General features: G+C 42.3%; 1 protein-coding gene across 1 annotated transcript; it reads right to left on the reverse strand.

Moving 5' to 3' along the window:
- Positions 1-2,571: 2,571 nt before the first annotated feature.
- On the reverse strand, positions 2,572-3,603 carry LOC107150652 (olfactory receptor 4D2). The gene is given in 2 exon segments (XM_015495789.2): positions 2,572-2,764; positions 2,766-3,603. Coding segments are annotated over 2 exon segments (933 nt in total). The 5' UTR covers positions 3,506-3,603.
- Between the last annotated feature and the right edge of the window lie 10,595 nt (positions 3,604-14,198).

Here is a 14,198-nt window from a genome sequence, read left to right on the forward strand (position 1 = left end):
CCCAGTGTGGAGGAGGAGGAGGAGGAGGAGGGGGAAGGGGCCCGCAGTGACTTGGTCTTGTAGGCTAATCCCCATACACCCAGGAAGAACAGATGCCTGAAGGCTGTCAGGATTCAGACACCCACTTAAGTGAAACAATCTCTTGTCTGGGACATTAAAATGTAGAAGACTAAAAAATGCCAAGAAAGAAGCTGGCCTGGTGACCCACGCCTGTGATCCCAACCACTCCAGAAACTGAGGCAGGAGGAACATGAGTTTGAGGCCTGGGTTTGATCCCACAAAACAGAAAACAAAATAAGGATTCACTTTCCAGCCACAGCCTTGTGCATCTCTCTGGGAGTGGTGGTGAGCATGGGGGTGGTGATCCTGGACTCCCAGTCCCTGGGCAGCACCGGAGGTGGCAGGAGCCAATGCCCAATATCCAGGCTCCCTCTGTTCTCACTCATGGCTCCTATTGGGTCAGTCACAGCTACTGCCACATTTGTCCCCTAGAGGTGCCTTTCTTCTTCAGGCTCCTGATCAAGGGTAGACATGGATTTTCTTCCCTGACATGAGCCAAAACAAAGTCAGGAACCTATGGATCAACAGGACAAAATTGGGCTGGGCACAGTGGTGCACGTCGATGATCCCAGCAACTCTGGAGGCTGAGACAGGAGGGTCACAAGTTCAAAGCCAGCCTCAGCAATTTAGCAAGGTTCTAAGCAACCTAGCAAAACCCTGTCTCAAAATTAAAAATAAAAAGGTTCGGGAGATGAAGCTCAGTGGTAAAGCTCCCCTGGGTTCAATCCCAAGTTCCAAAAAAAAAAAAAAAAAGACAAAATAGGACTGAAAAAGTAAACTGTAGGCAATTAATATTTGTTTAATGAATGAATAAAAACATGACTATTCAGATGTAACTAAAGACAACCCAAACCCAATTAGGTTAGGAGTGACCTTCCTGTTGATTTCATGGTAGACATTGCTGGGGGACATTGCTGTCCACTCACACCTTCCTTCTCTGGGAACACCCTTACCCACAACCCCTGGTGGAGGGGGACTGGCTGGTCACGCTTAAGTCACAGGACCTGTATATCCCCCAGCCACAGGGAAGACATGGCCCAACCTCAGCCAATCAGATTGTTTTCACAGGACTTTGGAATTTGAACCCTAACAGACTCAGCCAGTCAGCGGCAGTAAGCAAAATGGATGGGTCAGGTTTAGGGGGCTGAGACCCCTGTTTGGGCCACATGCAAGATGACTGTATTGGCAAGGAGGGATGCAGGAAGAAAGGAAGAAAAGGGAACCAGCTATGTCATTCCCGACAGTACCTGACCCCACTCTCCACCCTAAAATAACCCCCTCTGTTTAGCTAAGGTTGTCTGGGCTGTGACACTCAGCAACTTAACCATAACCTGTTTGTTTCTCTGCCCGATAACTTGATCTCAACCCCTAACTTTGGTAGTGGAGGAGAGATACAATGGTGTGTGGCAAAGAGCTCCAGGCAGGGAGGAAGCAAGGCACACCAGAGAAATGGAGAAAGAACAGGCCCAGATGGAGGTAAAGAAACTGAAATAACAGCAATTGATGTAGGGAGAGAGGCAGAGAACGAAGGAGGAGTAAGAGGAGAGAGAGAGAGACCAAGGAAGTTAGAGCCCAAAACCCACCATTTATAGACACACACACACACACACACATACAGAGAGTATGGATCAAATAAGTGCTGCATCAGATCTGAAATGCATATTTGCAAATGGGAAGGGAAATAAAAGGATGAGAGATCAAATGAACAGATCTTCTGATTCGTATTTGTAAGAAGTGTTGAGTCTGCAGCAGGAAGCAGTCGGACTCTAACAGACATGGCCATGAATGTCTACGCCCTATTGGGCGTGTTGCATGACCCTCTGGAGTTCAGCCCTCATCCTCTCTGTGCCTCGCTCACCTCCAAAACACGATTCAACTGATAGAAGAAGAAATGTCAAGGATAAGAATAACAATAATTTTCACAAAGTTTCTATGATTTACAAAATACTTTCTCATGCATTTTAAACTTTTAAATTGTATCGACAATCTGTGGCATTATTGGGACTGGTCTTGTTTTTCATACTTTGAGGAGACCAAGAGAGGTTAGATAGCTCATCCAGAGTCACCAGTTTGAAAAGTGAAAGGTCACAGCTCCCAATCGGAGGATTAAGATGACAAGTCTCTTAATTGGTCTTGCCAATACTCTGGACTCAGAATAGAAGGAGATGCCGCGAAAAGAAGCAATTTAGAGAAATTAGAAAATGTTCTAGGGGCAATTCTGCCATCATAAAAAGAAACTTCAATCAGGAAAGGGCCAAAGGAAAGTGTCTTCTCCAGGGACACGCCAACATTTCTCATTGTTTCAGGAACACAAACCCACAAAGAGAAAGCATCTATTATTCCTAAAAAACTGAGTAAGTTGTTCAGTGTCAAAGTCCATAAAGACACACACACACACACACATCACTACAAAGATGATTCTCCCAACACAGGCTATGAGTTGAGCAGATATAGTATCTCTCTTTCCATTTTACAAAGGGAACGGGTCAAAGAGAAGTGATTGACCCACAGTCACACCTTTTTACAAACCAGCCAGTGCATCCCTAATCTCTTCACTGCTGCCTGCATCTCCTGGTTCCTCAGGGTGTAGATCACAGGGTTGAGCATGGGAGTCATGACCGTGTGGCTGATGGACACAGCCTTGTCCATGGGGAAGGGGGTGAAGGGCCGGGCATAGAGGTAAATGCTCGGAATGAAAATCAGACACCACGATGATGTGGGTGGTGCAGGTGGAAGCTGCCTTCCTTCTCGCCTGCCCCGGGTGGGACCTCAGCATCACCAGGATGCCCAAGTAGGAGGTCAGAAGGATAAAGAACCAGATGACATCCAACATCCCACTGTTGGAGATCATGAGGAATTCCAAGAGGGAAATGTCCGTGCAGGCCAGTCTCAATACCTGGGGAACATCACAGTAGAAGTTATCCAGGATGTTGGGGCCACAGAAGGGCAGGGGGAGCATCAGAGACAACTGGATAATGGAATGGAGGAAGCCTCCTATCCAGGCTGCCCCCACCAGTCCCACGCAGAGCTGAGTGTTCATGATGGTGACATAGTGGAGAGGCCGGGAGATGGCCACGAGACGGTCATAGGCCATCACTGAGAGGAAGAAGACCATGGCACCTCCCAGAAAGTGGAAGAAGAAGATCTGAGCCATGCACCCCTGGAAGGAGATGGTCTTCTTCTCAGAGAGGAAGTCCACCAGCATCTTGGGGGCAGTGACTGAGGAGAAGCAGAGGTCTATGACAGCCAGATTTCGGAGCAGGAAGTACATGGGTGTGTGGAGCTTGGAGCCTGAGGTCACTGTGACAATGATGAGGAGGTTTCCCACAACGGTAGTGACATACACAAATAGGAACAGCAGAAACAGGAGAGGCTGCAGCTCCTGAGTTTGTGAGAGCCCCAGGAAGACAAAATCTGACACCCAGGTGAGGTTCTGTGGTTCCATGGTGTCTTCTCCATGCAGCTAAAGAAAATGAAACCCAGACATGGATGTTCGAAGTCACTACTTGCCCTGTGAATGCTCAGGGACTCAGAAGAAGTCGTTGGGGTCTATCTGATGGGCATTCTCATATGCAGACCATGATACCTGGTGCTGCTCTGTCCCTGAAGGGTTCAGACGTGGGTGCTGGGATACAGATTCCTGAGATATCTTAGAGTCATCCAGAATTATACATAACTTGCCTTTCAAAGATGGAAATAGTCATAGGAAAACACTTGGAGTGAGGCAGATCTGGAATCCGGTTCAGGTCTTCCATTTCCTTGAGATCAGACTGAACATCTTACCTGTTCTGTCAGGATCTGAGCTTGCACATCTATAAGGTGGGAACAAAAAGGCTTTCTTTGTAGAATTTTCTGTGGGCTAACATGGAAGGACACATATAAAGTCTCTAGAATGATGCCTGGCATAATAAGCAGTAATTCCTCTCCTCTGCTAAGACTCCTAGTTTGAAGTTATCCCCTTCTTCTAGTCTCTAAAGATTTGGACACAACATTTAACACATCAAAATGTTAAGAGCTGGGGCTGGGATTGTGGCTTAAGAGGTAGAGCGCTCACCTAGCATGTGTGAGGCACTGGGTTTGATCCTCAGCACCACATCGAAATAAAATAAAGATATTGTGTCCACCTATAACTAAAAAATAAATATATTTTTTAAAATGTTAAGAGCTTTCACACCCCTGCTTTTCCTCTACAGTTCAATCATAAGGTCCTAGAGACAAGGGTCTTAATTTCACAATTTATTTGTACCCTTATGTGTCCATTCTTGTCATAGTCAGTACTCAATGAGGATATGATGAATAATTATAGGACGTCCAAGTCCTTGTGGAGGAACCTCTGGACCCAGCTGGATTCCTGGGTTACCCAGTTTCTTCCCAGCCCCCAACATAGGTATGCCTTCCTTTGTAAGGTTCCACAGGACATTTGTGGAGGCAAAGAGAGAGATGGGGGAGAGAATTCACTACATTAAGAAACAGATGATGGCTATTGCCTGAAAATGATTGAGTTCTTCTGAAAGGACAGCAACTTTAGAAGATTTACTAAATCTAAGAGTAGAAGAAAAAGGAAGAAGTTAAATGAAGAGAAATGGGAATAGATGCAGTAAAGGAGATTACAAGGGTGGGAATGGAGTGATATAGGACAGGCAAAGGGTGGGGAAGGGGAAATACTGGCGCTGGGGAGAGAATGGGCCCATTTGGAGAAGCACATGGAGGGGAAGAGACATTGACAGGGCATGGAGAAGGAGATGCTAGGAAAAGAAGCAATTTAGAGAAACTAGAAATGTTCTGGGGGCAATTCTGCCATCATTAAAAGAAACTTCAATCAGGAAAGGGACAAAGGAAAGTGGTCTCCCCACCCCGTGTCCTGTCTCAGTCTCCCCCATCCTCTCTCTCCTGGCCCATCACAATCTATTTTCTACTGGAGGTAATTCTCTTCTCATCCTTCACTTCCATGTGCTCCCTTCCATTCCAGTTCTCCTTTTACACAGCTGCCCAGGAGACGTTTCAGTGCCGATTGGATCATGCTCCTTTCTTGTTGTAATCTTTAATGATTATTTTGTGCTCACAGCATAAAACTCAAACTCTTTGAGTCATCTCAAATGCTCTATAGATAGAATCAGGGGAGAAAAACATACATTAACATGTGCATGCAGCTCTCTCTCAGAGTTCCATACAAAACAATAAAATATTCCCTCCATATACCTTTCGAATCAGTATTCCTGTCACCATTTACTGCTTAAGGAATTCATATTTTCTACATGTGCCATCTATTTGGTTATTACCATATCTTTGGTAATAATTCCTGTTCCTTTAAGTACCTTTTGCTGTCTTTTCAACCTAAAAGCCCTCAGATATCACCTTCTTCTCTTTGACTCCTTCTCCCATTTCTCCCATACAGAATTAATTATTCCTTTCTCTGACTTCCAATAATGTTTTTCAAGTACCTCCATTTTAGCACTTACCATTTTTTTTCCTGTTGTCTGTCTTAATTATATTAGAAATTCAATAACATAGTGGGTCCGACAACTCTCACTTAGTAATTCCTCAAAAAATTTACCAACGTAATGTATTAGTAATTACTTATGTGACATTGTTACATGTGGCTAGGTGGAGACTTTCATAGTTGATTTTCTTCATCTCTTTTTTGTCCATTTCTCTTTGCATCTTCCCTTAAAACCACAGGGCCAAATCTACATTGAGTTGTTTTTGTGGTAACCTGGAACATCTGTTTTTAACAACATATTCTACCTGTTGTACTTCCTGGATCTCTCCTGACACATTAGACTCACTCACATCAAGTCTATGCCACTTGTTTCTTATTCCCGGCCTCCAGCAGATGTTGCAGGTGAGCAAACTCTGTCCTCGCACCTTCCTTCAGCCCAGAATGGGACTTGTGGTCTTACATCTTCTTGGAGATCTTGTCCATTTCCCATGTATACGCTCAACCATGGGGCCCTAGAGGAAGTGGTAATAACCTTGGGAAAAACTATTGGACAGGGCTCAGGAATCAGAGCTGGGCTAATTACCACTGGGACCAAGGGAGAAATGGGAGTTGTTAAAAAGTTTCTATACGTCTCAAAACACATACTCTTTGAGAGGTCTTCCTTAGGGACCCAGAGTACCAGGAACACTGGAAATTTTAGAGACTTTTGGAATTTGCAGGAAAACATCCAGAAGGATGAGACCATCTTCCAAAGGAATGGATTCTCTAGTAGTTTTAGAAGAAACTATTTCTTAAATCATTGATTCTTACTCTTGAAAGAATCACCTGAAGGTTTGTTAAAAGACTGGCATGCCCAGCCCAGACTTTCTCATTTGGCAAGTCAGTGGTAAGGCTAAGAATCTTACTAACCCAAGGCATTTGTAATGAGTTTTCTGTAAGTACTGGTGCATCTGTTCCTGGGACTGGACATTGAGAACCCCTAACTTGTTCATCAGCATGATGGACAGTTCTCCTGTGGCTTCGTCAAGCTAAATGATTTGATTTTCCTTTCTTCTCTTTCTTCTTCTTTTAAACTGAAGTGATCTTAGGCAGTCATAGGTAGGAAATTGTTTGTACACTACAACAGAAACTTAATACCCCATAAACCATGTTCTTCTTTTTGCCAACAAGACCACCACAGTTAATTCACCACTCATATCCAATAATATTTGCACCAGCAATAAGGTGCTTGCATTCTTCACATGTTAATTATTACCCTCATTAATATAGTAGTTGGTACAGGAAACCCATAGATGCTCTCATTTTGAGGAATTGATTTTAAAAACTCAATTTAACTAGAATTATAAACTTGATGTGATGTAAAAATGGTGTAACTTCTTAAGTAGAGTTCTCTTCCAAGTGAGGAAATGAAGATTCCACCTCTAAATGAAACGAATGAGAGCATCATATTGTGAGGAAGAGCTTGCTGAATGGAAGGTGCAAATGTGGATATCTTGGAAAAATACAGAATGGCACAAACCAGATTTTTAATTTCCAAGAATTTTTTTCTCATTCCCTGATTGTACCTGTATGAAATGCAATCTTATTTCGTGAATCTTGTTTTGTTAAAGCTTTTTCAAAGTGTCCCTTTCTCTGTCTTGATTATATTTATGTTAATCACCTGGTTGAGATATGATACTATAGTTTTGCAAGATATATATCTGTCTCAGCCTGTTTGGACTGCCACAATGGCACACCATACACTCAGTGGCAACAGAAATTTATCTCTTATGCTTCTAAAGCCTGGGATATCTGAAATCAAGGCACTGACATATCAGGCATCTCATGAAGGTTCTGGCTTACAGAGCTGACTTCTCCTTGTGTCCTCATGTGGTGGAAGGAAGAGGGAATTCTCCAGGGTCTCTCTTATAAGGGCGCTAATCCCATTCATGAGGGTTCCACCCTTATGTCTTAATCACCAACCAGGATACCATTACATGGGCTATTAATGTTTCAACATTTAGATTTGGTGGGGCACAGACAGTAGTTACCATCAGAGGAAACTGGATCAAGGGTACATGAGAGCTCTGTTATTTTTTACAACTTCAGGTGAATCTACAATTAATTTTAAATGAAAGTTAATTAAAATCTTTTTTTAAAGTTTTCTTCTTTTACTTAAATTATTTTTGTTTTCTTATAGTTCATTTTTTTCAGTTTCTTGGGCTTTTAAATTTTGTTTTAGTGTCTATCTTTGATGTTTATGTTAGTGTCTATCTTTTATCTTTTATATTGTTATTCATGGGTCTGACAGGCTCTGGTTAACATTTAAAATTAAACCTGAAAATACTGACTGGAAGCACTGCATGCATGATCAGGGTTGAAAACTTGTAGGTCTCGCAAAGGCTGATCAGTTCCGTTGTTTTACCAAATGATCCCTGAATGCCAATTTGTAAAGATGTCCTGGAACTGATTTAGTAATCTCTAAATAGAATCCTTCTGGTTTTTCTGTAAGGGCTCAGATATTGGAGTTCTGCATTAGGGTGATGGAGAGAACTAGGAGTGGGGTTTCCTTTTGCCTGCATAATTCTAGCCCCTGAGCCCACTAATCTTATTCATGCTACTTGTTGGCTTCATTAGGCTTTTGGTTTTATGACCCCTGTACATGACAGAATTTTCTTATTGTCAAGATTTTCTCTTCCAGCCCATTGTGTCTATTCCTGCTGCCAAAGGCTTAAAACTACCTGGCAGACTCTGTTTGCCATTCTCAATCCTTTATTTTCTTTTTCATCCTGGCTAAAATAACCAGATATTCACCTTTGTATTCCCCTTTATAGACTGGGATGACCACATGATGATGCTGGCCAACTTAGTCCTGTGAGAATTCTACTGAGGTGGTCTAGGAAAGTTTTCTTTCCCAATAAAAAAGAAAAAGTATATAAGTGCTTTCCTTCTTCTTTTTTGCTGTGTTAATTTAATTTAATTTTAATTTTTGTGAAACTGGGGATTGAACCAAAGGCCTTGTGTATGCTAGGCAAGCACTTTACCACTGAGTTATATCCTCAGCTCTCTGGATTAATTTTAATATAAATATATGATTCCTGAGCTTTGGAGGCATATTGCCATCATGTGGGGAAAAGCAAGGAATTGTAGAACAGCCCACTAGAAGCCCTAACATTTTTGAGCTACTAAATAACCAACTTGAAATTTCCTGTTTATTAGCATGAAATGATGACTTTCTCATTATCAAATCTGCTGTCATTTGATTATCCTGTTATTTGCAGCCCAAACATCTTATTTATCTATATTTCAAAGGATGTAGCTATTGTTTTCTAAAGAATGCACACACCCATTTCAGCTACATCATATTGTAAGCATCACATTTTAAGAGGGAGATGTTGCTGTACAAGAGTGAATGACCAAAGACTTGACCAGGATGGTGGAGTCAGGAAACTAATACCAATGGGACAATCAAGGAAGTGCAGATATTTTATCTTGAGAACAGATCATTTGGAGGAGGTAAAAAATATCATCAGATATTTTAGTGCAAAAAAGTGAAAAACCAACTCCCACCTTCTGTCCCTGAACAGTATAGGTTGCTCCATCATGGTCCACTTTGAGAAAAAGGAAACTGAATTCAGGAAAGTCGCAACAATTTTGGGCATTTGCATGATCCCTGCCCTATGTCTGCCTTGTCCACTCACCTGCCATCTGCCACTGTGGACCTCTGGACGGCTCTGATGCTGAATGCCCTCAACTGTCCACACCCCACCCGATAGAGAAGAAGGACTTTGGTTTACTTCCCCCAGCTTCACCCCCTTTCAGCAGGAAGCAGTTTGGAGATGTCATTACCCATTTTTCCATAGAAATGGAAAATAGGAATTGACAGTGGGGAAATGTAACAGTGGTCCTCTTTATGCTTTGAATATGATCCTTGCTACTCTGCCACTGCAACTTATTTTTTAAATAGACGTGTTTCTTTTTCTTCCTCTCTCCATGCTCCTCCCTAATCTCAGGGGAAACAGGATTACCTTTCTTCCCCATCCTAGGCAGAGTTACCCGTCTCTGAGCACACACCCACCACAGGATGGTGGGGATGGTACCAGAAGATCTCAGAAATGACTATCTCCCAAATTAACAAACAAATTACAACTCCAACAGAACATGTGGAATGTAGCCTTCACATCACCTCTTTAAAAGCCCCCTGTTCCTGCTGATGGGAGAAGCACAGCATTTGGGACAGGACTCCTGTGTGTTTCTCTTTTGCTAGAAAAACAATGAACCTTCTTTTTACTTTTTCTCAGAATAAAAATAAAATAAAATAAAAGGGTGAAAAGCCTGTTCCCAGGGATCACACAGCTCAAATAAGACACAAAATCCACTTCCATTTCCCTCAGTGCTCATTTCCAAAGTTTGGCTATGAATATGGGGAAATGTATGAAATGGAAAAGGAATAGAAGTGAAGGAAGATAGTAAACTCATTTATGGCTTAGAGAGAAACCAAGAAGAGCCTAAGACTTTTATTTCTTGGATGAAATGATTGCCGGGAAGGAAATAGAAACACAAAAGCTTCCGTAGTATCTTCTTAACTTTGGATCAATATTTGTTTGTTTGTTTTGGCTTAAACCAACACAACTTTATTATTTTTTGATTCAGGGGATAGAGTTCAGAGCTAACAGTGGATCTCACTGGCTAAAAGCAAGGTGCCAACACAACTGTGTTCTTTCTGGAAGTTATGGGACAGCCCCTTACCTTGCCATTTCTAGCTCCTGTGTTCCTGTATTTCATCTGTATTCCTCATTTCTTTTTTGTTTTGTTTGTATTCTTTTTAAATTTTAATTTGTTATATATGACAACAGGATGAATTACAATTCATATTACACATATAGAGCACAATTTTTCATATCTCTGGTTGTATACAAAGTAACCTACCAACCAAGAAAAGACCAGTACTGGACAGATACACAGCTGAATTCTACAAGACCTTTAAAGAAGAATTACTAGCATTTCTCTTCAACTTATTTCAGGAAATAGAAAAAGAGGCAGCACTTCCAAACTCATTCTAGGAAGCCAATATCACCCTGATTCCAAAACCAGGCAAAGACACATCCAAAAAGAAAAAGAAAAAGAAAGAAAGGAAAAGAAGAAAAGAAAGAAAGAAAGAAAACTTCAGACCAATATCTCTAATGAACATAGATGAAAAAAATTCTCAATAAAATTCTGGAAAATCAAATACAAAAACGTATCAAAAAGATAGTACACCACAATCAAGTGGGGTTCATTCCATGGATCAGTATTATACAGAGACTTTCATGAAATGATGCATACCCCACAGGACACAGAATAAATACACAGAAATAGAGAGAAATTAAAAATAGATTTTGAAATTGACAGAAGGAAAGAAAGAGCAGTAGAGACGAAAAAGTGAAATGGTCAAGGTACTTGGAAAATTTTAAATGAATCATGTATATATTATGGTTTAGATATGAAGTGTTCTCCAAAACTCAGGTGTGAGATGATACAAGAATTTGCAAGGGCAAAACGATCAGATTATGAGAGGTATAACCGAATCAGTGGATTAACGCACTGATATGGATTAACTGGATGATAACTATAGGCAGGTAGGGTATGGCTGGAGCAAGTAGGTCACTGAGGTGTGCCTTTGGGATTTCTGTTTCGTCCTTAGTGTGCTCGCTCACTCGCTCTCTCGCTCTTTCTCTCTCTCCCTCCCTCCCTCCCTCTCTCCTCTGTTTCCTGGTTCCCATGTCCTGGGCTGCTTTGCTCCGCCATGCCCTTCCATCATGATGTTCTGCTTCATCTTGATCCCAGAGCTGTGAAGTCACCTGACCATGGACCGAATCTCTGCAGTCATAAGCCAAAATAAACTTTCCCTTCTCTAAGTTATTCTTGTTGAACATTTTGGTCACAGCAATGCAAAAACTGACTAAAACAGCGATTTGTGCTGAGAAGTGGGGATGTTGCTGTGACTAACTTGACAATGTAGTTCAGAAGCCTTTGGAACTGGTTTTCACCAGGAGAGGAATTTTTGAAAAGCTTAGAAATACAAGGTGGAAGATCTTTAGAATATTGTAAGTGGAGCTTAAGGAACAATTCTTGTGGGGGCTCAGAAGACCAGAATGCTGATAAGACTGTGGACAATAAACTCTGAACATATGAAGCTTCAGAGGTTGACTCTGTTGAAAATTGGACTAGAGGACATTCATGTTCTGGCAAAGAATTGTCCACATTTTCCCCATGTTCTGAGATTTTTCTGTGATGCTAAACTTAAAGGTGATGGACTAACTAACCCAGTGGAGGAAATTTCATGGAAGAACAACGTTCAAGTGGTAGCATGGATGTTGCTGTCATAATTAGGAGCAGAAAGCAAAAGCAGAAAGATTTGAAAACCTTGCTGTTTGGCCAGAAAAGTACACGTAAAACTGGGGCTAAGGAAGGTGTGGTTATTAAAGAGAGTATAGCCATTAAAGAGGTGCTAAGTACGTTGAAGAGAACAATTGGAAAAGATGGCTTGAGGGCATCTCAGGAATTGGCATGACCACACTCAACACAGGTTCAAGACTGTAGAAGTAAAAATTCCTTTGAGAAAAGACTGTAATGGTAAATTTGAATTGTTAATTTTGTTGTATTAAAAAATGCCAAGGATTAAGAGGCTTATGGGTGTGTCAATGAGGGTGTATGTAGGAATGACTGGCATTCCTGAAATGGAGGTCCTCTCTAAGTGTGGTCAGCACTGTCTAATAGGATGATGGCTTGGATGGAATAAAAATTGGAAAAACAAGAAAGCAGCAGCATGTAGGGCATATCACAGCATGTAAGAGCATGCTGCAACATGTGGCATCAGGAAAGAGAAAGTCTTACTTGCTGGCTGCTATCTGCTTCTCAATCCTGGGGCCACATGTAGTTAAGATGGCACCTGGCAATCACCCAAGAGGCAGTGCTATGGGTTGTGATGAAAAATCAGACCACCTCCAGGATAGGTCCAGGACTCTTCTGCCCTTGTGGACAGCTCATGCCTTCCCTTACAAACCATGGGATGGGTGTACATGTGGACTCTCCCCGCCCCTCCAATCTTTATCCTGATTGGCTCCTGTGCATTATATTAGCTGTGTGTGCTTCCTCAATAAACGAGCTCCTGCCTTGACTGGTCTCCCTGACGTGTCTGATTGTCCTCCAGTGAGGGAGGGTTGGCTGTTGGTTGGGTGCAGGGTTGGGTGCAGGCGTCAGTCGGGCCCTCTCCTTTCTCTGCTCGTCCTTGATTGCTGCTGTGATTGTCTGAGGATATTGAATTCTCACTTCTTCCCTCTTCCAAAGCAGACTCTGCCAGTGATTCTCATAAGCTTTTGGTATCATACTTGGGTAGCACCATTGATCTCTCTGGTTCTGAGGCTTCAGCCTCTTGGACTGTGCAGCTACTGGTTCTTCCAGCTCTCCAGCCTACAGAAGGCCACTGTGGATTATCCAGCTTCTGGTTGAGAAAGCCAACTTAATAAGTCCCCTTTTTATAATTATACTTCCTGTTGATTGTGTTCCTCTAGAGAACCCTGAGTAATACAGAGACCATGGGGGCACCCTTCTTGCACAAGGTGAAGGATGAGGGCAGGGAAGACCTAGGATATTGTTTTACTGTACTTAGTCATTCAGACACTCAGAGGCTGCTACAGCCATGTTCCCAGGAGTCTCAATTAGTGCTCAAGATCGTGGCAAGTTTTGGCTTCAACAACATAGTGCTAATTCTGCAAGAGCAGGATGCTGGAGTTAAGGGGTCATGGATTTCCACCAAGATTTCAAAGGTAGTTCTGGGAAGCCAGGCAAAGTATAACAGGGTTGAAATCCCTGATACATGAAGATGTGAGAAGGTAGCTGAAGCTACAGTGGAGACCGCTGAGATTAACAGAGGACAGTACTATGGAACATCTGCTGATGAAAGCTGCAGGAATCAAATACAGATAAGACAATATAGAGGCCACGTGTGCTGCAACCAACAAGACCACAGGGTCAGAGCCACACAAGAACCTTGGAGAGAATATCACTTTGTCATGTGCCCCAGATGCTGGATGTGAAGCAGCAGAACTTGTTTGCCCAGTTGGATTCTGGTCTTCTTTTGGTCCCATCCATTCTTTCTATACCACTATTTATCCCTTTTGGAATGGAAATACTTACTCTGTGCCATTGTATATTGGGTATATGCAACTTGCTTTTGATCTTTACAGGGGAAAACATCCAAGGGTTTGCCTGGAGTCTCAGATGAGATTTTGGCCTTGGAATTTTGGTAATACCGGGACTGTAAGACTATGGAAACTCTTAGAAATGGACTAATTTGTTAGTCCATTGTGAGATGGGTGTGAATTATTGGGGGCTTGGGCAGAAGGCTATGGTTTATATGTGAGGTGACCCCCAAAAGCTCATGTGTGAGACAGTGCAAGGAAGTTTAGACAGGAAACAACAGGTTAATGAGAGCCTTCACCTAACCTGTGCATTAATCCACTGATATGGATTAACATGGTGGTAACTTCAGGCCATCGGGGTATGGCTAAAAGAAGTAGGTCACTGGAGGCTCTTGTGGTATTTTGTCCTTGGTGAGCAGCATGCTCCCCCACTCCTTCCTGGTTCCATCTTCTGAGCTGATTTTCTCTGCCGTGCCCTTTTCCTATGACATTCAGTTTCACCTCTGACCCAGAGTTATGGAATCTGCCAAAAACCT

Source organism: Marmota marmota, unplaced genomic scaffold (genome assembly GCF_001458135.2).
Source record: "Marmota marmota marmota unplaced genomic scaffold, marMar, whole genome shotgun sequence".
NCBI classification, from domain to species: Eukaryota; Metazoa; Chordata; class Mammalia; order Rodentia; family Sciuridae; genus Marmota; species Marmota marmota.